The sequence below is a fragment of the Poecilia latipinna genome, unplaced genomic scaffold (genome assembly GCF_001443285.1).
Source record: "Poecilia latipinna isolate Pla-1442-1.1 unplaced genomic scaffold, P_latipinna-1.0 Scaffold655, whole genome shotgun sequence".
In the NCBI taxonomy this organism is placed as follows: Eukaryota; Metazoa; Chordata; class Actinopteri; order Cyprinodontiformes; family Poeciliidae; genus Poecilia; species Poecilia latipinna.
In genome coordinates, this window is record NW_015113271.1 from 178,271 (window position 1) to 204,581 (window position 26,311).

Sequence of the window (26,311 nt, forward strand, 5' to 3'; positions counted from 1 at the left end):
TTTTTTTGTGTTCTGAGTCTTATTTTTTTATGGAGAGTTGGGGTGGTGCTGTGCTGTCTTTTCATGTGTGTTTTAGCACTTAAACACTATAAGCTTATGTTAAAGTATTATTTAAAGGAGAGGGAAGGTACCATATGGAAATACTAATCACGCTGCTCAGGTGATCGAGGGGAGGTGAGGCAGAAAGGTAAACAGTTCTGCCACATGTTTCAGAATGTAATGATTCTGAACCAAGGCAAATAAATGCAGATTTATTGGGTTTGATTAGGACTTTATTTCCATAATCCAGTATTATACGTGTCAGTTTCCATTTACATTCCCGATAATTGTGTCCAGAAATATTATCTATTTAAACTGAGTTAATCTTGAGTAAAACACCTTGACATCTACAAACTGGCTGTAATAGAAATTCCAGTCTCCACAGTCTGGAGCATTTTCGACCGGTAATAAGTAAGCAAGGCATGCTGGGAAATGGTGCCTTCAATGGTCTGTCTCGTTTGCTATTTAAACAAAATGTTAGTTTTACATCTGTGAGGAAACTGTTGCTTGGAAGAGGAGAAGCCCTAAATTGTAACTCTTTTATTTTGGCAGCTGCAGTAATTACAGGCACAATAGAATTTCTGTTATGTATAGTATCTCTTCCCAAATTAAATGCATCTAAAAAAAAAACATATTTACAAATACTTACAGTTTTATGAGGTAAATTGGACTCTCATTAAAATTATAACTATAGCATCGGACAATTCAAAGTGCTTTATTTACACTCAAAACACAAGAGACATTAAAATAAGAATGTAACATAGAAAAAAACACTTAATTAAAATAAATGAGATTTAAAACTGAAACAAAATAATTATTTGCCTTCATGGAAAAGCTTAAGTAAAAAGTAATATTTTTGGTCCTGTTTAAAAGAAGCCTTGGTGAAAACTGAGGAACTGGTCCTGCGTAGATAATGATCCAAGTCCTTTACATAGTCCATTTTGTCAAATTACTTTATAACAATATTTATATTATTATTTGAATATATTGGTAATCATCGAGATTTATTTTAAAAAGTTATTGTGTTGTTTCCAACATCAAAGTTACAAACATACTATTCAATGTTTTTTTTTTTTTGTTTATCTTTGCTTTGTTTCATTATGAAAAGTAAAATATTAAATGCTGAAAGGCCTTTATCTTTAAACATTTTAAAAATAACACTCTACTAATAAAATAAAAATTTACTGGCCGAGTTTTATACCGCCCTTTATATCAGAAACTCAAAATGGACAAGCAAGTACAGCAAAACAAGAGTTTTATTTATCTGTGCATGTTGTTCACTGACCTAGCCCAATGAATAGCACAGCTGTAGCCCATACTGCTATTACATCTGTTTGTGGTGACTCTTTAAGAACTGACTTTGCTTTGTAAGCCAAACCCGTTATCCCCGTTCATTGCGCACAATTTTCTGCCATACTTTTCCCTTCCACTCAATCTTCCATTCTTGAGAGATTTATCTGTTTACAGTCATTCAGCAATAACTTTTTGCATCCACTGTACTTGTGAGAACTGTCAGCTGGTTAACAAGTAAGCTGTTTTTTTCCATGTAAAATTGTAAATTTTTTAAAATTAATTTTAGTTAGACCTGAGACAAAAACTTTCTAATTAACAATATTCAGAGGTTTGAAATATATCGTCTTTACGTCATAAACATTTAAATATATGGATTCACTTCAGCTCAATTAAAAAAAATACTTCAAGCCAAAGGGAAATTAAATGTTGCAGCAACACATCTTCCAAGTATCTTCAAATAGTCATTGTGGGATGTTGTGGCGAGGATGGATCTACAATGGTGGTCAGTCTTGCAACAAATTTTAAGAGGACATTGTTGATGTATGACAGTCTCATGACTGTCAAAACATGCTAACAGATCAATATTTGAGCAATGAGAACAATGCTGCACAGAATGAAACCATCAGTTGTTGACAAGCACTGCTAATCCACCTCATTTGCTATTACCACTCCTCTTTAAATGTATTTATCTCTGTATAGCTGGAACGCAGGACAGAGAGAAGTTGAAGTCGGGGATCTGATCCTTTCTCATTATGACTGATGGAAGAGTTGGTTTGAACTTTCTCCTCTCTCTTTTTGATTCTGCTCGGCATCAATGAAGCCTCCTGTTCAACTCCTCTGGGATTTGGAGTAGATACTAATCAGTTGCTCCTAGTTGTAAAAACAGTAACATGTTGCCGCGTTTATTCATTATAACTGCTGCCTGAAAGCTTGAAAATCTGAAATAATAATTTTTTTTGAATGTACCTTTAAATACCATGCCAATGTAAACATTGTGGCATGAAAGCGACATTTCCTGCATGATGTGAAGGCAGCACACTTTCTCTGCGCTGACTTCTGACAGGCGAGCTCCGTGAGATCAGTTCCCTCCCTCCACAACACGGAAGCAGCATGGCGTCCAACAGCAGCGGAGACGAGTCCAGCAGGCATCAAACAGCACGGCACAGACTAAGCGTTATCGCCGGGCATCTACAGAGACCCACAGACCGTAATGCGGCCCTCCTAGCCGTGGACTGCAAAGCCCAGGGGAGCCAACCGAATGTCAACACCAGTGACAGGGGCGAGGGGAGGACGGTGCCTAGGAGGAGGTACAAGGCTGTGATGGAGCGGTCCAGCTACTGTCCATCCTTCTTAGCTTTTGCTTGCTGTTTAGTTTAATTAAGATGCTAGACAAGACCTAAATGTGCATCGCGTAGCCACAGACTGATACACTCTTCCTCTCTGGACTTAAATAAGGCTGACGAATATTGATAAAGCGGATATAGGTTAGCTTGATAGGCTAGGCTAACGCGTTTCTACCACAGATGAGCCATTCATTTGCTAGTGAGTGGGTGCGGCTTGGAGTTTGGTGTAAACTCCATGAGCTTATTATATGGTTTAATTTGTCATGCGAGACTCCCTCGGAGTCAGCAAAGTTGTTCAAGCCTGTGGTAAATGTTGACATAACAGCTTATTCCATGTTTAGCTCCCGAGATAGCAAACATTACGAAACTAGGAGGCGGAGTGCCACTTAAACCCCCCCAACTGGTCTCTCATTGAGCCAGTTACTTTCGTAAACTTTTTATCTTTTTATTATATTCAAATAATTTAGGACTAGCTACGGGGTTTGTTTTGTGTTAAGTTATTGGGTACTTTATAAATGTTTGTTGTAAAGTATGTCTGCAATAATTAGGTTTTATGTAGAGAACCGGTGAAAACATATCGCTCAGATGAATGTCAAAAACTTTGGTCCTCTCCAATGATCTGATTGGCCAGGGCTGGTGGTGGCCTGACTTTCAACCTATTATCAGCTGCGTTTCTGCTGAGGAAATGGCTCCACTATATGCTGACATCTAGTGTTAGTTTAGGATAATGATTGTGACTCCAAAATGTCATGGATTGGCCTTGGTAGAGTACTGTCATCATGTTGTGACCCACATGAAACTGATGATTGTTTTTACAATATTGTGTCTTCATCCTTATCTGTTTTTACTCTGCGATAGCTTGACTGTGACATAATTTGATTAAATATTTGTTCATTAGTGCTGATGTGTTTCTTCAAAAACAAGATTTTGTTAAGCCTCGACATTGTGTCAAGCTTTAGTGAGGCATTTAAGTTATTCAGGATGGAATAATGATACATCTTCAGTTTATTTCACATTGACTCTACAAATTTTAGTAATCCAGATATTCTCAAATCAACATAAGCCAAAATATATTCATACAAGCTGAAATGTATACACATCCATTCATTGATCCATTCATCAATTATCTTCCGGTTAATCCAGGGTTGGGTCAATGGCAGCAGGGTAAGCAGGGAAGCCCAGGCTTCCTGCTGTCCACCCACTTGGGCCAGCTCCTACAGACTGGTACAGGGCCTGCACCATTTAAGACGCCACTCCAATCTGTCTATCCATCTCCCACTCCTTATACATAGGCCTCACTATTATTTGCACAAGTATTAGAAAGTTTCAGAGAAACCACTTTTAAAGTCACCAACCAGGTTGCAAACATCTGGCATGATGTGGCCAGATAGTTTAAATCGATTTGTTTCTTGGCTTGGACATCATTTTTGAGCTTAGTTCTCAAAAATTTTGATTTCAAGACCTTTCCTCGGGCTTAATGTTAACGTCCTTTATATCCCAGGCTGATTTTTGCTGGGTGTTTTGAAACGGTGTCTTATTGGAATACCCAGTTGTTTTAAATTTTCAAATATCTAACTGAAAAATTGTGACTTTTTTTTTATTTTATTTTATTTTTTTTATAAAATTGGTGAATTACTTAATTGGCCACTGGAGAAAAAAGATTGAGCTGTTTTGGTGACAGTAACAGGACCATACGGTGAGGCTTTCAAATATAAGAATAATGGTCATGAATAGTGGTGGCAGCATCATGGTAAGGGCCTGTTTCAGTGATGCACAAAATGGGTGGGATTGATCTATTCAATTGGTGTGTGTATTTCTGAACATTGACCTTCTTAACCCAGTGCTCGCAAACTGCCAGAGTCCTGCCACTTTTAGATCTGTCCCTTGTCCTACACACTTGAATTACATGATGAAGCTGACTCACTTCCATACAGTCATGCTCTACTGAGCTCATCAGCTACCGTAGGAGGACCGCAGGAGTCCGGCCCTCGAGGACTGCAGTTTGAGACTCCGGTTCTAACTGGTGGCAAACAGTACCTGTTTGGGATCTTCTGTTACTTCTAAGATAAAATAAAAATACTGAACATAAAAATAAAATTGGCTTATAGAGCAAAATTCTAAACTTTTGGTGGGGTGCCTCCATATTCATGTTGAATCAACAAGTAGGAGGCGGTTTTAACACTGGTGTGTTTCAACACCACCACAACCCCAAACACATCCAAACTTGTTTCGGAAGGGAGAAGCCAGGTTATCTCAACGCCTCTATTATTACCCATATATAAACTGTTTTGAAAGTCTATGAACAATGTTTAAAAGCCAGCTCCATGGCTTAAAAAAAATGTTTAATGAGCTTTAACCCTTATGAAAGGAAGAGTGGTAAAATATCTATACCCCTAACTTGTTATGACAGGAGCTTGTTGTTGGTTACACACAGGGTGTGGTTTCTCTGCAATGAGCTAACGGACATTTTAAAGCAAATATTAGTGGAGGTTATGAATTTGAGCTCTGTGTATAATTTTGACAAGCATTGAAATAGGTGAAATTTAAAATTCATGTCAAATTTTCACCCAAATTCATCTTTTTGAATCTTATTAAAAATGTCTTTTGTTGTGTGACTATGCCATCAACATGAATGATGGCTTCACGTGCATAACTAAAGTTAACCTAAAATGAATGCAGATGATGAGTGGTCAGAGCCGCAACTGTTAACGGTGTGTTCAGGTCCACGAAGCAGGTGTGGGATATAATCTTTCCTCTTTGACTTTTGCATAACCAAATACCTCTCTGCGATCATACAATATGTTTTGAGATCTATCCTTACTCAGACTGTTCTTGCATTGCTACTTGGATGCTTTCAAGCTAAAGCAATGCTGAATTGCAGGGTATGCTTGCTCTGTGAGTGCATGCTTCAGGCACTGCATCGTCCACTGACGCAATGTTAATGGGATACTTCCTTTGCCAAAGTCAAAAGCTGAAGGCAGACATAGAAGTTTAAGAACAACGACTTGCTTGAACTGGACTATGTTACAGTAAACCTGGTAGATGGAGGAAGTGGTAGTTTGATTTTGGTGCAGCTTAGACTTAAGGTGCAAAGGAAAGCACTGAGAAGTACCTTGGAAAGGATCCTTCTGCCAGATGCTCATGCTGAGCCCCATTTGTTAACTTTCCTTCATGTTGTATCTAATGATTAATTACTCTTCTTTTTGTTTTGTCATTAACAGCACAACACCTGGCATCCATTTTATTTATTTATTTATTTTTTTACGGCTTAGAAACAACAAACCGTGGGAAACATTTTAGTGAGGGATGGGGTGCATAAACTTCAAGAAGAAAACTTGAGTTCACATCTCAAGTTACAGAGCCATGTGACATAAACTTGCTTATTGGTTACTACACAGCTACGACCCAACGTTTTGGCAGAGGCACACAAACGCAGCTTTCAGAGCTCAGAGTTTCTTTGGCTTCATTAGCTTGGACAGAATTATCAGTTAACTTTATGTCTGCATTTTATAATTGGAAACGTATGCAAAGTAGGAAGAGACACCAAACAGTAGCTGAGCTAATTAGAAATACAGCAATCGTCCAGGCAAGGATCAGAATAAACCCATTTTCTCTTGACTGGCATTGATTGGTCAAAAGCTGAAAAATCCCCATTTCCACTAGTCACTAGATACTGAAACATTATTTTTGATCCAGATGCATTAACCAACAGTATGGATTTTTAAGTTCAGTTTCATTTCATTTGCTTAAGAGGGATAAGGTGCATTAATGAACATTTTGAGCAACGTTCTACACATCAACTTTGCATTTCTAGAGCTAATTAATCTTTATAGTTTTGTGATGGCGTCAACTTGTTTTGACTGCAGCAATCTATTTTTTTTCCACAAACAAAGCTGTGTATCAGATGACCCGTGCCAAAGTAATCTGTCCGAAATGTGAACTGACGTTTCTCCAAAGTTTACTAGTTAAATAGTAAAAATAGTAGAATAAAAATCTAAAACAACCATTTCTTCTGCCATCTTTTCGGACAGTATAAGGGTAATTACACCAAAACTCTGCAGTGCACAGAGTTACACAGCTACACTGTGGCTGATTTTTGGATTTCTGTAAACTCACTTCATAATGGCCTTGAATGGTTGGCTGAGAAGGTTCTGCTAAATTTCCTTCAGCTTCAGTTTTGGCAAAAAGCTACATGAACAAGACAAGCAGTGACAAATAACCTCCCTCTCATACGTTTTCACTCCTTTTTCTGTCATTTTTCAGTACATTGCCTAAGTCTTCAGGTTTTGGGGGAATCTTTTGCTAAAATCATAAGGATTAGAGTTAATATTTTAGCGTGCTTCATGTTCCAGTGCCTTCTGGGATTTAAGATTAGTTTTAAGTGGTTTGTGTTTAATCTGGTGGCCCAGATAAACTCGTGAGCTGTGGACCTTGAGCTTGACGTGTCTGCAGTGAAGCATCACCTCCACATGGAAATAAATTGATGTTTACCTCAAAAGATAAACATCTGTCTCAACCCTTCATGGTTACTTTTTATACTGTGAAGAATGTAGAGTAAGAAGAACTTCGTACTTGGGGAAAACAAGACGGAGATGGAGGAGTTTCTTATAAGTTTAGGTCAAGAAGGCAGACATATTAAAAAGAAATGCTTAATGAGTAGGCATTAGGTTCACGCAGTATAACAACCACAAATGAAAATACTAAAATCACATTATTTACTCTAATTAAGAATCATCTATTGGCTTTTTGTTAGGACTTAAAACAATAGTTGTTCAGACTTCTGCCACGATAATGGTTTTGATTATTGCATTTCAATTATATCTGGTCAGTTATTTCAGATATCTGCGCAGCTATTCAGACTGAAGTTATCAGCTTCACAGAAATGGCACTTGCAGTTTCAAAACTGCTTTAACATGATAACGGTAATTTATGGCACTCCACACTGACTGTGTTATTTGTTTTATTGTTTCCACTGTTTCAGTGTTTTTGAACAGCTGGATCTATTTTTATCATCATGGTTGAACTGTTGCAGCCTTATTTCAGCCAGCTGAGTGGCAGTGCACTTGTGGAAGAGAGGCACTTTTTGTGTTACTCTTTGCTCTAAGCAGCTGTAGAAAGTTTTGGTTCCTCAGTAGTGTGTAGCGTGTAGAGTCATCATTTTCTTCGTAGAAGCACCATAATGAAAGATTTGAGCACTTATGAAACCCAAACTTTGCATAACCTCATTGTCAGGACCAACTCATCCCAACTTACAACTCAGACAGCTCTTTCTGTAGCTGGATATTCTGTTTTGATGTGTTTCCTTGGTATTGTGCTTTTATAAAGCAGTGTGCAAAATATTTTTGGTTTGATAGGCACTCAGAGGATATAAAATGTTTGCCCGCCTGCCAGATGCAGCCTCCTCCACTAATAAAGTGGCTCCTAGACGGCCTTGTTTTTAGATGAATGGAGAAGTTTTCACTAAATTTCCAAGAGTGTAATATTTCCTTAGTTCGACACAAAGAATTAGGGTTTTCCTGTTGTCAAAATAGAGATTCAGAGCATGAACAGAGTTATTTGTCCTTTTTGTTTAGAAGGGAAGATGCTTGACAGAAATGTGTGGATCCATTAATTATTTAAAAGGTTGAAGATTAAATAATAATATGTAAAGGTTTTGACAGGTTAAGGTACCTGAAAATAACAGTCACTTGTGTGTGTTTTTTTTTTTTTCAATATAATCTGCTCTGATACTTCTAGACCAAGCTAAAGAGGACGAGTGGCTTTACAAACCTGTTCCAATATTTATTTTTCCACAGGCAGGAGATTATGAAATGGAACGGCTGGGGATACAGCGACTCCAGATTCCTCTTCAACAAAAAAGGCCAAGCTGAATTTACTGGGAACAGGTAAAATGGAAAATAAAGTCCTTTCCTCTGATCATTCTTATCAGTTTGTGACTCAGAGAGCCATGTTTGCTGACTTTATTCAAAATTTTTTAAGCTTCCTTTTGTCTGTGTGTGACTTAAAGCCGAAGCTATGCAGTGATCTCTTTCACAGTCCCAGCTTTGAACTCAGCTTGTGAAATTAATCAAGTTCCTCCTTCTCTCACAACAGCGTGGTGCTTCTGCCACCTAGTGGTTGGCATTTAAACGGCTCATTGTCATTTGAGAAGGTTATCAGTTGTGATTCTTCAGCCTTCCCAAACTGTTGCTCATTAACAGGAGCGACCTTTCACCCCGTTCAGTCGCCAGTCATTTGGTATTGGGTGAAAATATTTAATTTACAGGTACAGAAGGAACAGAGTACCAGTTTAACTGGATGGAAGCGGTCAGGAATGAACTCTGTTTATTCCAAATGTTTAGAGTAGAAAATAACGTATTCAAAAGTCTACGTGCCTTCCGCAGTGTTGGCAGAAGTTGAGCAGCTTCTTGTTTTTGTGGTCAACACGGACATCTTTTGTTTTTTCCAGGCAGAAACAGAACACAGAACTAGAATTACATACACAAAGATGTACCTTCGTTATTATCTAAACAGGATGTTGCATTTCTCCTTTCCTGCTGTCGAAGCACGTCCACTTCTTCTCCTATCCACCTACTTATGACCTGTTGCAAAAATATTTACACAGCCTGCATATTTAGGGTCTTTATCTTACTGGAAGGTGAACCTCCGCCCAAAGTCTTAAGTCTTTCCAACTTCAACATTAAGATCTGGTCTTCTGCTCCTCGGTGTTTGCTGTGACAGAAGGTTTATCAGGATGAAATCTGTTCCTCGGCGTCTGGGACACTGCTGCTCCCCGATGGGCTGGCCCAGTCTTTGCCAGCAGCTCAATTATGCAAGGAACAGTGAAGGTGATCAGAGGAGCAGGACTGTCACTGCTGTTCTGCCCGTCTAACCTCTCTGGACTCGGTACTCTGTAATTAGTCACCAACTTTCCCCCCCCGACTCAACTAATGCACAGTGCTCTGGTGAGTTTATACTCACACTGTTTCTTTTCTAACTCAGGTATAGACTGAGTGGGATGATCATCCCTGGGCTGAAGGACTGGATGGAAGGCACGTTTGGTGCCAATTTGCAGCATAAAACTCAAGCAACAGTGAGTCCAATTCTTTTTTTTTTCTCCATTCTTTCCATTGTGTCTGCAGTGAATAGAAGCACACAGCAGCTGAAACCACAATGTTTTCATTTGTTTCAGCCTGTTCTGAATACCAGTGCTGTGCAGCCTCCTACGCTAAATGAGGCCTTTGTGGAAGAACTGAAGTCCACAGGTATTCCTTTCTCTCATGAAGCAGAAGATCGGGTGTTTCGTGCCCACGGTAAGAAAGCTCACTTTACCCATTTCAATTTTTGGTTTGAAAAAGTTTTATTCATAAACGTCACACTTTTTTTTTTTTTTTTTTGCTGCAGGCCACTGCCTACATGAGATCTTTGCCCTGAGAGAGGGAAAAATCGGCCGTGTTCCAGATATGGTGGTGTGGCCAAGTGAGTGGAAAAGCATCATTATGGGGTGGGAGGTTGTTTTTCCCCTCCACCCACCTAGCATAACTGATCCTCCTGCTGGCTTTGGTGATTTAAAGGGTTAATCTCTGCAGAGGCAGGAATATTAATATGTATGAGTGGAGGCTTAATAGGAAGCGTCAGGGGGGAGGACGGTTGTCATCCTATCCTCCACAGTCTGGCCCTCCACACTACAATCATGAATTATGTTTCTCAGATTGGTTTTCTCTTGTTATGGCTGGCACTATTTTATCATGCAAATGAGTGTTGACTGATGGCTGGAACTTGATTAGCAACCTCCCAAATGGGCAGCAAATCACAGAGAAACTGCACCCAAACTCGGATGAAAACCGGTGTGGAATATTCACTCTCCAGCCCTTTGAAGCATGTGCAGTTATACGATTCAAATAATTATGCTTGATCTATGATTTTTATTCAGGGTTTCTCCTTACATGGAGCAGCGTATTCAGTCAAGAAAACGATAGGAAAGGAAGCATTTTTCATCACCTTTTGAAGCACTCGAGGGCAGTCGAGCACAGACATTAAAAGATACCCAGTGTGACTGCTGGTTGCTTGATGTAATGATCCAGGAAATATTGAGTAAATCTGTATATTATGTCGTAGTTGCTTTGCATGATGATTACGTTTCTGTTGTTTCGACTGGTGTTTTTAAATAATGGTTGCTTTTCTTTCAGATTGTCATAATGATGTAGTGAAAATTGTGGAGCTGGCTTGCAAACATAATGTTTGTTTGATACCTTATGGAGGTGAGTCATAGAATCAAAAGTTTCCATCAACCTTGTAAGTTTCTGCATTAATTTATGCTTCTGAAACATGCTTCAAAAGCTTTTTTTTATTTATTTACTTCTCAAGTTGGAAACAAAACAAATTGTTTGGGAATATCGATTAATAGTGCATTGATAGAAAATGTGCAATAATTCCACATTTTGGTCATTTTTTTCCATCTGTGCTTCCATTTCTCTTACCTTTGGTATCTTCAGTACAATCCTATTCCTTTTTTATGGGATGGCTGAGATTCCATAAAACAGACTTAATGTCACAATTGTATGCAAACTGTCTACACATAACACTGAAAGTATACCAGCCATCAAATACTGCATCTAGTGTTCTGAAATGTTCTTTCATTGATACTGTGATGCCTTTTTTTGTGATGCCATTGTCCAGTCGTAGAAATTTTAACAAAGTTGCAGAAATAAATTGGCAAGTTGCTCTTCTGACAGTGTGTTGTTAAAATAAAGGTGCACGCAGTGCTGCTATTTTGCTATTTTAAAATATACTAAGTATTTTTGGAACATGTTCCTTTAATGTCTGAATTGGAATTCCATGCTCTTGTATTTCTAAAAGAAATCTGCTCCACTACAACGAGAAACTCCCGCTGGATTTTTAGCTGGCAACAAAAATGCACTTAACTCAAGAGGGACATCATACCTAAAGTTATATCCAAGACATTTGAGCAAAGCATGAGTCTAGAGCTTTTGGACACAGGGTTCAATCACAGTTCATAGCTTATTTAAGAGCTTCTCCCACTGACCTTTTATGTGAGAGTTTGTCTCGCGAAAACCTTTTTATTGAAGATGGCTGTATTCCGGTCAACAAAAGTTTTTTCTTTGACAAATTTCTATCTAATGTAACTTAAACAATCCCTGATTCTACTTGCACAAGCCTTACTATGACAAGACTGAGAAAAATGTGTGTTTTTAAAGTGTTGTTTCTCTTTCTCAGGAGGGACTAGTGTGTCTAGTGCCCTAGAGTGCCCACCGGAGGAAACTCGATCGATTGTCTCTCTGGATACGTCACAGATGGTGTGTAAATACTCATGTGTTTCATGTGTATGAAATAAAACACACAACACATATTGTCAGAACTATTTAAGTAAATTGAAATTTAAAATCTCAGATGAGTTTGGCTAAGCAGTTTTGTACAAGTTTTTTTCAGTTTGTCAATAAAATGTTTGCTCACTGTATGCAGCAAGGGAATAAGAGTTGATTAATTAGGACATAATGCTCAAACAAATACCTTCAATAAAATACGCCAAGCTATTCATTCACATATCCATTTCCATGCTTTTCTAAGGAGGTTTTTTGGGCATCATGCATAGAAAGAAACATTTTGGTTTGTGACCATTTTACTGAAAAGGATTGGAAGTTATACATGCACCATTTGCTGAAGAGAAATTTATAAATATTGCTTTTTAAAAGTATCAATTCCCATTGAATTGTTGCAGATTTTGAGATGCTACAACCACAGCCTTTCAGCCTTTTATAGGAACACTTACTGGGCGCTGCTTTGCAAAAATAAATAACTATCTAAAAAGTGTGGCATGCAGTTGTATACAAACCCATTTGTTTTGGGTTTGGATGCAACCAGGATGTCAACCTAGAGATTCTGTGAGAGCCTTGGAGGTTTGTTGGAGAACATTAGTGAACTAAGATTATCATAAAAACCAGGGAAACTGCTAAGAAGGCCGTCTCAAAAATGGCCACCATCTAAGAGTGGTGAGGCGAAAGCCAGTATTGTCTTTAAAGTTTGCCACAAACCATGTGGAGGAAACGCCCAACATGTTTTAGAAGGTGCTCTGGTCAGATCAGATAAAAAATAAAAAAAAATCATCCCTAATACAAAAGACAGTGTGTGGAAGGAAACTTAACAGTACAAATGGCCCTGAATACGGCGCTCTGAAACTCGGTGGTGGCAGTATCATGCTGTGGGGATGCTTTTCTTAAGTAGAGATGTAGAAGTTGAATGGAGCTAATTAAGCTAAAGCTATTTTGCAAAAAAAAAAAAAAAAAAAAAAGCCTCTAGATTTGCAAATCTGGTTCAGACATATCAGAACAAACTTGCCGGCGCAACTGCAGTGAAAGGTTGTCGGTCAAAATACCGTCTCGGGCATGAATACAAATGAAAACCGCATTTCTCAAATTTAGGCCTTTTTAAATGATCCAGAAGAAGTCACTGTAGCCATGATAATGCTTTATATTCCACTATGTAAAAGCGCAATGCAGCCCTTTGATCCGGTGGTGATCTACAAGCTGTTAGGATGCTGTTAGAGTTGCTTGGTTCCATAGACAGCAGTGATCAGTGTTGGGTGTCAGGGGCCAGAGGTAAAGCGCCAACCATGAAATCACATGAAAGTAGCAAAGTGATAGGAGCATAAAGTTTATTACCTCTGAGGAGTGATTGATGGCAGAAATGACATGACTTCCTGCAAGTAAGGCTGAGCTGCATGCCCAGGGGACCGAGCAAGAGGCTTGCATTTGGATTCATATGCTAACTTCAATTAAGAGAACTGTTATCTCCATCCTGTGGCACATCTGCATGCTGTTACCCTCAAATACCAATGGAGAAAATATGAGCATCGTTTAAAGAATGGTGTTGGCCGACTCTTTCTAAAGAGTTGACCAGGTCTGAGGATTCTTAGCGGCACTTTTGATTACAGCCGTTTAAATGACACAAAACCTTTTATATTTGTGCCTTAAGGTTAAAGCATTTGTTTAAATTTTTTTTAACTTCCTCAATAATTTCCTTGCCTCTTCCAGAACCGCATTTTGTGGATCGACGAGAAAAATTTAACTGCCCACGTGGAGTCCGGGATCGTTGGTCAGGATCTGGAGAGACTGGTAAATACAGCTTATCCATCCGTAATGATTCTCACAAAGGGCTAAGACGGGCTCCGAACTACGCCAGCGCCCCAGCTGTGTGTCCTTTTTGATGCTGCTGGTTCTTGCCTGCTGACCTTGGCTCTCTTTGCTCAGTAGATTTCCTGGGATTTAGGAAGGTAGCAGAGAACAGAGTGCTGAAGGAGGGAGATTAGTGAGTGAGACGGTGGTCGTGAGCAGATGGCACCATCAAGCTAATTCAGAAAAATGGAGCGGGAGCAGGCGTTTGATGTAGAGGAATGCGTGAGCAGCATCTAAAGCAGACGCCACCTCTGCATTTAGACTGAACTGAGGTGATGGAGCAGATGGGTCTGAAATATAAACTGCTTTCCAGAGGGTGACTGTGATAAAAACAAAACCTGACTTTACTTTGGTGCTTCTGGGGAGTATTGTTCTTATTGTTAAAGGTCTTTGTTCTCATTACCGTTCACAATCATGGCTTAGATATTCTCCTAATGACCTAAGCAATATCTTGAGGGACCGTTCATGAATACCACCAGTGGTTGTTTTTAACCTCTCCTGTAAGGTTTGTTTTTCACAAATCAAGTGCATTTTGAGGTGCATTATAAAATTGCACATAAAGTTTTACATTGCATTAATATAATAATTCATCAAAAAAAGGGACGTTAATATAGAGGGAGAGAGATTGTCCACTTCCTGCCCAAAATGTTGGATCAAGGTCCTGACCTGTGCCTTTTTGCATGATCATTATGGGAGTCCCAGCTAAAACAGTTGTTGAGTTTCGTGACATTCAAAGCAAAGTTTCTTCTTTAGGAAGCAGGAGAACAGCTTTTCTGTAGTTTTTGTCTTTAAAAGCACGCAAATATTCTGATTTAGACATAATTATCCCCGAGGGACAATAAAGTTTCAAAAGAATCATTTTAAAACGGAGTAAACATGGTCATGTTCAGACACGCACAAACTTTGTCACTAGATGTGATTTTATTGAACACTTACAATGTATTTTTTTTATGTATCCTTTTTATTTATTTTATTTTTGCACATCAAGCTTCAGCTGTATCCATTAGTCAGATATATCTTTAGAACCATAAAGGCGTTCAGTTCAAGCCATGCTGGTGCACCCATAGTACCTCTAGTCAATGAGTAAAGTGAGATGCAGTCACCAAAGTAGTGTAGACCAGGTAATACTGAGGAAATAGTGTTTCATTCTATCGCGCTTTATAGGTAGTTTTTTTAAATGTTTACGTACCATTGACTTTTTTATTATTATTATTGAGGCTGAACATGTTTTGCTGTAGGTTTATAAGAAAGTCCAGTCCAGTTTAAAGCCTTTGTTTTACATATTATATTAGTGCTACATGAAGACTGTTATTGTTTGCTTTTTTATTCCTCTTGGCTGATGTGAAGTTGCTGTAAATATCTACAGAGCTATAAAGCCTAAGTTTATACATTGCTGTTCAACTATAAATGCAGCTACAGGGCAGTAATTATATTTTCCCCCTCTGCTTGCTCTTTTTTTTTTTTTTTTGTCATTAAAACATTCTTGTGGCTTTACAGCATCAAATGTTCCCAAGCATTTTTGCTTTTTTTTTTTTTTAACTACAACAACAGACACATGCTCTTTCACTTTTATCGCAGCTTAATGAGAGCGGCTACTGTACGGGGCACGAGCCCGACTCCATGGAGTTCAGCTCCCTGGGGGGGTGGGTTGCCACGAGAGCATCGGGCATGAAGAAGAACATCTATGGCAACATTGAAGATCTGGTGAGTCACCTCCCTTCCCTTTTGCCTTGCTGTGTGTTTGATCCACACCACGCAACGAGGGAACACAAGTTACAGTGCAGTAATTAGAGAGAACATAACTGGCAGCAGGGTTTTTGACTCTGCCTTCATTTCTAAACTTATGTTTTGCAGTAGTTATGGTATAAGTTATGAAAAACGCACTACATGAGGGGTTGGTACACAGTCTGGGAAAGTGATATTTATGGAAAAAATAGCTCCCTCATGCTTTTTTTTAACTTCCCTCGAGTTCTTTTTTTTCTTCTTCCCTTTAATCCTTGTATCCTACCTCTGTCTCCTTCCCTTTGTCCTCTCTCTGTTTTTTCCCTCCCCCGTCATTATTTTCTTTCTTTCTTGTTTTGTTTCTTCCTGTTTGTAGTTTTTCCAGATTTCATGTCCCAGTCCTTCCCACTAAGGGAATGGCCATTGTTTCATGCTTACATTTTCTATTTAAAAACAAAAGAAGAGAACAGAAAGCTATGCAAACGTATTTGATTGTTTTGATGTTCTCTGTTTGAATAGGTCATCCATATTAAGATGGTTACTCCTCGAGGTGTGATTGAAAAGAGTTGCCAGGGACCACGGATGTCCACGGGTCCAGACATTCACCACTTCATCTTGGGCTCCGAAGGTTTGCTAACTGGCTCGCGTGTTCTCAGTACACATTAACTTGTGCATATCTGCAAGAGCTTTGAGATAAAACAGCAACATCAGGACAGTTCTCAGGTGTGGCATTTTTTTTTTTTTTACACATTAACTCATCTGAAGTGGTATATGTAAGGAAACAAGGGGGGGTTGTAAGCGCTACTGCACTCCATCTGCAGTGCCCTGTCCTTGTGAATGCCCATGGAGAATAGTGCCATATGCCAAGTTTCCCTACATAATGAGGGGGTTCAGAGAGGCTTGGCATTGCTATGTTAAACAGCTGTGGATACCAACTTTATATTGGCTGTGCAAAGCTCAACAATCTGCTGCCTGGTTTGGCTGCGGATTGCTGCATAAGTCTCAATTTGTGCTGATTGGATGTGCAAAGCAGTATGTAGGATCGAAATCACAGAAATGTAATTTAACACGGCACATTAGTTTAATACACAAGTAAATCAGCTCTGCTCTTGCTACAATGATTTGGTGGTGATACAGATAGACTTGTTACTTTACACATTTGAATAGCCAGGGTTGTTGTTTTTTATCTTTTTTTCTGCCAGCTTTACTTTCTGTATCCTGATTGTGATTGGTTGTTTAATGCCAACTCCTCCTGCTTTGTATGTGCACACACAAACATACACAGCTAAGGTTGGCAAGGCTACTTAGCCTTGCAATTTAGTAGCCTATTTATTGTTTTGATGTTTAAACCAAATAATTTCTGGGTATGTGAAATGAGCTGCTTGTGGCCCTTTTCCACTGAGAGCTACAACCTGGGTTGGTGCAGCTTGGTACACTATTTTGTGGTCTGACATAAGGCTTGGCAATATGGACTTAGTTTTTTTAAATCATATTTTATGTTACTATTGTGATAACAGCAAATGTGATGACAATAACTACCTATTACTTCTATTTTAGGTAACTGTATGGCTGTAAACTTGTGGCAAAACAATCATATCCCCACAAACACAAATACTGCTCTTAAAAAAACATACCAATTTTTAATACACCTTTTTAGGACACCAGTTACATAAAGAAGTGGGATTTGTACCGCTAGCCTGCACACAGTAACTGCACTTAGAGTAACTGTGTTAAACCTCCTGAGTTTATCAAATCAATCAATCAAATTTTATTTGTATTGCACATTTCAGCAGCGAGGCATTTCAAGGTACTTTACATAATTAAAGAAGAAATAAAAACAGTATGTGACAATAAATAGATGAAAAGTAAAGATAAAAACATTAAAAATATTGAAGACATTAAAACCCACACTCTAACCCAAATTTAGCCATAAGGAAAGAAAGAAAAAAAAAAGATAAAACCATACTTTTATTACGGAATTTAAGCATCTGTTGTCGCCGGACTCCGCCGTCCGTTTAACACGGGTATTATCCAGGCCCCGTCGCCTGACAGGACGGAATTTAAAGATTTTTAGTCAAAACGCCATTTGACAAGGATTCTTAAACCTCAGCGTTTTAGTTAAAACACCATCATTCGTCTTTCCATCAGCTCCCTTGACCCTCCTAAAGAAACGCTCTCCCACAACATGATGCTGCAACCACCATGTCTGACAGTGGGATGCTGTATTCAGGGTGATGCACTGTTAGTTTTCCTCAAAACTGTGGTTTTGCACTTTGTCCATAATGTTGCATTTTGCTGTCCTTCTCACCTGAACACATTTTTGTACATCCTTGCTGTGTCCCACTCATGGCTTTGGAAAACGTAAAAAATAGCTTTTAAAGTATTTTGTAAACAACTACTGTCTTCATTCCACTCTTATATAAATGCAAGATCTGCAGAATGCAGAACTAATAGTTGTCCTGTTGACAGATTTTCTGTCCTACCTGAGCTGGCAGTTACTACCGCTCCTCCTAAGTTACCATTTGCTTCTTGGCTGCTTCTGAGATGAATGGTTTTCGTAGATCTGCAGTTATGGCCATACTCTTTCCATTTAAAGGTGATAGACTGACCAGTGCTACGTCAGATGTTTCAAATTTGGGACATTTTATAATCTGACCTTTAAGTTTCTCTACGTTGTCCTCAACCTGTCTGCTGTGTTACTTGGTCTTCGTGATGCTGATTGTTCGCTAATGTTCTCCTGCAACTTCTGAAATCTTCCCACATAAAATCCCAGCTGGATTTATACTAAGAATAAATTACAGTCTCAGAATAAGAATATAATTTACGTGGACTCTGTTAATTAATTAGGAAACTTCTAAGTGCAGTTGCATGCATGGGATTTAATTTAGGGGTATCAGAGTAAATCAGTCCTGAAAACAAATGCTTGCCAACTTCTCAGATTTTTATTTGTAAAAAATCATTAACTGTGATTTTCCACATGCTTTATAGTCAGACACAACTTTGTGTTGCTCAGAAACATAAAATGCCAGTAACATACATAGAAGTTTGTATTTGTTACTTTTACAACAACTACACGATATCTGCTCATATGACAACTTTATGAATCAGAATTAAAATCATAAGCAACTTTTATTAATGTAAATCAGATCATCACCTCCACATACATCCCTTACAGTTTGGGTTTGAACAAAACAGTTATTGTTAAGTTGAGGTAGAAAATAAGCCGGCTAAATGGGGCCAGTGCACAACATGGAGATAGAACAGGACTACATCACGTTTCTTGGACTTTGCGTCTCTCTGGGAGACCTAACACTGAAGCTAAAGGTCAGCCCACCATGTAGCCTCATTAAAATGATCAACCTCCTCAAGCTAAGAACGCCTCGCTGCAGTGTGACAGTAGGCCACTTAAACAGCAGCTACGCTGCACCAGCTATGCCCTGCATGCTAATAGCACCACATCCATTTTATTAGGAATTTGTCTGGAAGCTTAATCTGCTCATTCTCTGCACAACAAAGGGAACTGTTTATCTCTCTGACCTTGGAGTAGCCTGAATACAAAGCAGTTCTTCCTCCTGACTTCAACCGGGAGGAAGAAGTATTGGATTGATCACTAATCTCTCCAAAACTCCTTTCAGTGAAACAAACGAATGAACTAATGCTCAGAGCCAAATGATTATTACATGAGGGGAGGGCGTCACTGAGGTGATTGTTATGGAAAATCTTGTAACACTTTATTTACAAAATGTTGCTGCATCACAGCATTGGTTCTTTGTATTCTCTCTCATTTACCTCCTATTTATCCTCACTCCCTCATTCTCCTGCACTTTGTTGCGCTACAGCTCCTCCTCCACCTCCCTCCATTTCCCCTTTCTCTAAATCCCAATCCATGCTCTGACGCTCCTCCTGCCTAGGAGGAGGAGCAATTGAAGTCATATGTTTTCCACTGGGCCACTAGAGAGCAGCGTGTGGCATATATATCCACTTTACAGGCGCCATAAAAGCCACTATATGATTCAGAATGCCAAGTTATCTTTAATATAATGTAGTAATATGGAAATCAACGTATCCATCTAAATAAATGTGTTGCATTTATTACAGACTGAGCCAGTATAGAAGAGCAGAGAAAAGTAGGGCCTTACAGATAAGCGTTCGCTACGAGCCCCTGAGGATATGTGGAAATTTCCACATTTCTGTCAAGAGGATACGCAACAGGCAAAATAACACAATGGACTCACCAAAAAATTCACAGATTGACATATTTCCAGATGCATGCGGTGGCTTGCTTGTCACACTATAAGCTACTGTAAAGATACTTTATCTGAGGGACTATGAAAAATATTCCACAAGTCCAATTGATGTGCAGAAACTTTGTTACCATGGTTACGGAACATGGGTTTAACGGTAATAAAATTTTGAAACGCTTAACCCTCTGAGATTATTTTACCATGGTAACCATCCCTAATCCTCTGTATCCAGTGTGTTTATGTGTTATATGGACAAATGTGAGGTTCTCTATTCTCAGGGATTCCTATTGCTGCAAATATAATCCAACATATAGATTACAATTATTTTTAATGCTCTCCACATCACGATCTTGTCATTTTGATACATAGTGTTAACATGTGGAGCAAACACCTGCTACATTTGTTAGATGCTCTTATGTAAAAGTGCTTTTTGGATTTTTTTTTTATTTATTTATTTTTTTTTGCTATTCTGATATTCATAAAGGAAAACTTGGACTTGGATTATAACATTATGTAACATAATTAGTTAGGCTATTTTTATTGTAACCAAAAGAAAATATTTCTCAGTATTCCTTCAAATAGATTGACACTCTGGCCCAACAGGTGAGCGAGGGGCAACACTGTAAAACTCTATGCTCTATACAGTTGGAGTAAACCTCCTCCACCCTATTCCTTTGTTCTGGCACCTCACTTAAATTACTTCAAACTGTTGGACCTGTACGATGGAGGTTTAACTTAACGTTTTCAAAGAGAGCTTTGTGTCTTTTTCAGCAGGAACTTGAAAAAGACTTTTGCAAAGGTCATAATGTCAGCCAGTGGCTGCTTTACGTGTAAATATGTTGCTGTTGATGGCCCCCCCGCTGCCCTTGATAGGGACCCACTTTATTTCCTCTTGCACTCATGCAGATAAATCTTAGCTTTCCCCCCTGCGTGTGGTAGAGCACCAGACCTACCGTGAAATGTGAGACCAAGGTCATACGAATGACCCAGAGGACATGTACCGGACAGCCTTGTAAAATACTTTTAAACTCTGCTTTAAAAGGCTCAGCTGGTGTAAATTGCATTCAGATACAGAAAAACTTTATTGGTCCCAGGAAGGCAGCATCTGTAGCTTAACCATAAACAAGCCTGTGTTCTCACACGCTTAGGCATGTTCATAGTAAACGGCGTCAGACGTAGAGAAGGAAGAAAAACAAAATACAGATGTTTGCAAGTAGATTAACAAATGGCTAAAGTGAAACAGAAATACACACTTTGACCCAGATCTGAATCAAGTTGTTCAATAATAAAAACCATGTTCAAAAAATGTGTTTTGTTCCTCTAGGAACCCTTGGTGTTGTTACTGAGGTAACAATTAAAATCCGTCCCATGCCAGAGTATCAGAAGTACGGCTCTGTGGTGTTCCCCAATTTTGAGCAGGGTGTTGCCTGTCTTCGAGAGGTGGCCAGACAGGTATGAAGGGCGTTGTTTCTTTATATTGTTCTTTGTTACAGACCTGTATGTCACCAGTTCATTTTAATGTTTTACTTTCTTAATGATGTTATTGTTAATTTACATTATAACAAGATAGCCTGATCTAAACCTTCAACCTGAAATAACATCTGAATTTTTTGTTATATAATGTTTTTATGTATTTGAGCTTTATTTTGCTTTCCAGAGGTGTGCGCCAGCATCTATACGGCTCATGGACAATGAACAGTTTAAATTTGGTAAGTTTAGTTTGATTCTTCATGGTATGCTCTAATCTGACATTTTTCAAGTATGTTGTTATTCATGCCATAAATACTGTATTTGATCACTTTGACTACTTGTGTGTATGACCATCCAACACTTGAAACCAAATGCTTGATTAGATGAGAGGATTTGTGGCCTAGGCATTTTGTCTTAGGTTAAGTGGGAGGCTTTAAAAATCATCAAAGATATAAGAAGGAAATTGAAAGGAAGCTTTTTATTATTATTATTATTTTCAAGATTTTGAGAGACCATTAACAGATACAGGAAGGTTAAGTATTTGTTTTATCCTTTTGCACTTTAATACATCCTTTGCAACAGCGCTCGCTGGATTTAGAAATGTTGGCACCTCTTGGAAAATCTTAGTTAAGGTAAAGAAATCTTTTGGAACACCCATTAAGGTTGCTATACTAGCAATGCTAACTGTGGTCAGAGTTTAGTGTGTTGAGTTATTCTTTATATCTTTATTTTAAATTGAGTTTTCTCAAACTTTTAATTCATGTAAATGTATGTTTTAAAAAGAGAGTGCTGCAAACATTCATGCCACTTTCTACAGCTCCAAATTGTTAATCTGATTATTGTATTTGCAGCAAAACCGCAGCATGTGTACGAAATGAGACCAGGACTGAAGGCATAATGACAAATAACCTGGGCCAGAATGAAGTAGTTGCTCTGTTGAAGTTTTATGATGTTGTTTCCTGAGGTCTTGTGGAATGCATCTGGCATTACCGGAGATCTCTGTAAAGTTCCCCCGTCCCCAGGGATCTCGTTATCTCCCCTGTATTTCCACTTTTCATGGAGTAGGCACTTCTTAGCATTAAGTAGGAAAGATGAGGTGACCAATGGGTTTTTTTTCCACACTCTTTTTTTTGTTTTTTGTCTTTATACATTTATTTTTTGACCCCTACTTCAAACACAAGGCTCTCTTCTGCATTCATTGGTTTTAGTCATGTCCCCCCTACTTTTAATAATGCTGGCTACAAATACCTGACCATTGACATCACCTATATATTTTTGTACGTTACGTTATTTAATTTAATATTTTTTTATATGTTGACTAAAACATTCCGTCGAAAGAAAGGAATAAATAAGAAACCTAGAAAACCCAGAGAAAAGAGTTAAGCAAGCTTTTGCTTATGTGTGCATCATTTTGTGTCTGGATTTTTGAGTATTTAATTAACGACTTTGATAGCTGTGAGAGACCCCAAGACCCGCAATCAAATTTTGGAATGGAAACAATTAGGACACTAAGTGATGAAGAGACTTCGGCGTGGGGGGAAATAAATGAACTGTTAAGTCTCTGCGACATCACCCATGACTTCCCTGCTGTGATTGATAACCATCCCATCGGCCCCCAGCCCCTCATTTTCGCTTGTCCACAGGCGCTTTTGTGCGTCCGATCAGGAATAAATCAAAAAGTGAGGGTGAGGAAGACTGATATCACTGCGTCAACCCCACTACCCTTTGGAAACTGCCTGATTTATAGTTGCTGTCGCCGGCAGCTATTGGGCCTGTTATGAAGTTATTCAAATGTTACTATTTATATTTCCTTTTTTTTTCTGGTTGAAGCCCAAATACATCAGACCATCTCGTCCTCTCCGAATGGGAAACGATGCAGCAGAAATAGCTTGTCTAAAAATCAGACAAAGGTCAGTTTTAGTTCAAGACTTAGAGAATTTTGAGGTCAAATATGTAATCTCCGTTTTTTTTTATTTTTAAAACAAGCTTTAACAGCACCAGTGCTGATTTTGGAGGATTTTAATTTCTCTTTAAGATTTATAGTATAGAGAGAAAAATGTTAACTATCTTAAACTATTATTTCATCCCTTATAAAATCATTAATTATTTACATTAAATTCATAAATACTGGTATTGACCGACTTTTTTTTTTTTTTTTATGTCTTCCTTCGTGAGCAAGGACTTCCTTACCAAACAGTGTTAAAACTCAGCAGAGTTTCTGGGCTTGTTTTTGAGTCATCAGTCTTGGACAATTAACCTGAAAATCCCAGTGAAAACTTGATTGTTTTTAGTGTCGGATTTACATTTATTTGCTTTTTTTTTTTTTTTTTTTACAGGTCATGCCCTGAAGCCACAAGTATCTTCAATTTTCACATCATTTCTGGACGGACTAAAGAAGTTTTACATCACCAAGGTAAAAAAAAAAAAAAAAAAAAAAAACCCCGAACCTTTTTTTTTTTAAAAAAAAAAAAGAAAAAAAAAACATTCTCCTTTTTAATTTTCAGTTCAAAGGGTTTGACCCTAACCGCTTGTGTGTGGCCACCCTGCTGTTTGAAGGACCCCGCGAGAAGGTGCTGCAGCACGAGAAGCAAGTTTATGACATTGCAGCGAAATTTGGGTGCGAACACTTGGTCTATTCTGTCCTTTTAAATGTATTTAAATGAGGAGGAAAACACGCCACGTCTCCCTCATTGCAGGCTAGAAGAAGGAGTAGCAGTGACTTGGGTTAAAAGAAAACTGTCACACACTTTGGTGACGCAGTAGGTTGTATCTGTGTGGACTGTTGAGTCACCTCTAGATGTCCTCTTTCCAGCACAGTTGTAATGTTAAAGCGAGTCTGCTGAGGGAAGTGATAGTAGAGCAGCAGTCCCCTGAGGACAGCACAGAGAAAGATGACACAGCCTGGTAGTCCTCAGCTGATATGATTGATCATGTTACTGAACAGCTGGGACTTCCCACTATAGAGGAAACCACTGTCCCAGCCCCGCTTTTTAAAACACCGGCCTGTTCAACTAGTTCAACCTAAAGTTGCTTTCGCATGTTCAAGACCTGAGTTTGAAGTTGAAATTAAAAGGGAATTCTTTAGCTACAACTTCCTATTTATTTTTTAAATAATAGCAGACATTGCAGTTTAAACAGACAGGCTTGTCTAAATATTTTTTTAAATCTTTCTATTAAGTTTTCTTTTGGGAATAAAACTCCTCCTCTTGGGATTTATTTTCTGTTACCTTTAATTTGTTTTCAGCAATTTCTAAGAGTCTCTGAAGATTCAACAGAATTTATTCAAAATGTGTTTCTTTACCTAAGGTTAAAACAAAACAGACAATGGAAACTGAAATTTGCTGCTTCTAACGGAGCTGATTTATATTTATTTATTTATTTGTTTGTTTTTTTAATTAAATAATGGTTCACAGCTTTGATCTTGAAGAAATAGAGCAGTTTATGGAATCACAACATTTGCATCTGCTGTGTAATATTTATGCAATATATACTGTGGATGACTGATGATGCAACAATTATCACATACAATTGAGAATTGTATATTAGATATTAACAATAACTTTTAATTGATGTTTGGCCAAAAATGTAAATTTCCTGCCACACCGTGTCTCTTGCTGAAAGGTGTATTTTATTAGTCACTTAACCACATTATAGAAATCTGTTTTAATTAATTTGTTGTCAAAGTACGGTATGTATAAAAAGTCCACAAAGAAGATGACAGTCGACTCACCAGTTGGCTCCTTCTTGTCCCTATAAATGTTTTGCACAATATTTAGAAAAAAAAAAAAAAAAAAGGCCCCCCCCAAAAAACTGCTTGCATTAATATTCAGCTTTTACTGTAAATAAGTGTGATGTATTTGGTATTTAGCATGTACCTTCAGTTTTTAACACATTCCAGTCATCAACCTTATGAATGTCAAAAACCAGACTTTGTAGGTTACGTGGTGTTGAAGCAATACTTCACCTGTCAATGATTTCATCTTGGACGATGCTTATTTCTAACATCCTTCCTTTCTAGTTTTGCTCTGCTGCCTTGTGCTCAGACTTCCAGGCTTCCTTGGATCATAGAAAGCTATTAAAGCAGAAAAGGCGCATCAGTCTCATGTAGCATCCTCTCCATAATTGCATTATTTCAAAGAAATGGTGAACACCCATCAGATCAAGTATCAGTGATGGATTACTTGGGTTAGGGCAGTAAGGAATGCTTTCCTCTGGTGTAAGGAAACAGGAAGACGGGTTAAAAAAAAAAATCAATATAGCGATTTTCTAATGAGCTCGGCCTGATTAGTTTGGATGGTAAATGAAAATGTGATTACCCACAGCCGGTGATAGATGTGTGGCTGACCTGTGGCGATGCGTGGAGCGCAGCAGCATTGATCTGTACATTGTTGGAGTGACGAGCTCCAGGACAGCTGCTGTGAGGGCCATCCGCCTGAGCAACAAAGCTTGAAAGAAAGGAGCGGTTAAATATTAACCATGTTGTGTCTTTCTAGGGGCCTGGCAGCAGGAGAGGACAATGGACAGAGGGGCTACATGTTGACCTTCGTCATCGCTTACCTCCGGGTGGGTCGCCGCTCTGGCTTTTTCTCCGTCTGAGCTGATGGGCAGGGAGGCTGAGGGTTGACAGCAGATAGGATAGAGAATGAAGATGATGGGCTGCAGAATATGACCTCCGGAGGTCCTCCATCAGATCCGGTCACAGTTATCAGTGCGTCTTAACGCCGTGGAAGGAGGGCGCAGTGGCTCCTGACACAATAACAATAGAGAGTTGACGCAGGTCGGTCCTGAAGGAGGCCGATCTGATGAGCACGGGTGTGCATTTCAGTAAGCGTCTTACTGACAGCTTTATCCAAGGATCTAAATTAGAATTTTAAATGGGAGACAAAAGGGGAACTTATTGGAGGTGTTTTCATCATAAGTAATCATTTTTTGTATTTATGAATTCAAAAAGGTCACAGGAGGGCATGAGTGGCTTCATATCTTTATAGTTTTTTTGTCACTTCGTCTTATTTTTTCATCTTATCTTTCA

The 26,311-nt window shown here is 38.6% G+C and overlaps 1 protein-coding gene across 1 annotated transcript in view; it reads left to right on the forward strand.

Moving 5' to 3' along the window:
• Positions 1–2,348: 2,348 nt before the first annotated feature.
• The window catches only part of agps (alkylglycerone phosphate synthase), a 37,176-nt gene continuing 13,213 nt past the window's right edge, over positions 2,349–26,311 (forward strand). The window contains exons 1-15 of the mRNA XM_015043882.1: positions 2,349–2,639; positions 8,471–8,560; positions 9,657–9,747; positions 9,847–9,967; positions 10,059–10,133; positions 10,844–10,915; positions 11,892–11,971; positions 13,706–13,786; positions 15,425–15,550; positions 16,088–16,196; positions 21,137–21,264; positions 21,470–21,521; positions 23,619–23,695; positions 23,787–23,899; positions 25,776–25,845. Of these exons, the coding sequence (XP_014899368.1) occupies positions 2,443–2,639; positions 8,471–8,560; positions 9,657–9,747; positions 9,847–9,967; positions 10,059–10,133; positions 10,844–10,915; positions 11,892–11,971; positions 13,706–13,786; positions 15,425–15,550; positions 16,088–16,196; positions 21,137–21,264; positions 21,470–21,521; positions 23,619–23,695; positions 23,787–23,899; positions 25,776–25,845 (1,482 nt within the window). The 5' untranslated portion in view covers positions 2,349–2,442. The remainder of the gene's footprint in view (positions 2,640–8,470; positions 8,561–9,656; positions 9,748–9,846; positions 9,968–10,058; positions 10,134–10,843; positions 10,916–11,891; positions 11,972–13,705; positions 13,787–15,424; positions 15,551–16,087; positions 16,197–21,136; positions 21,265–21,469; positions 21,522–23,618; positions 23,696–23,786; positions 23,900–25,775; positions 25,846–26,311) is intronic.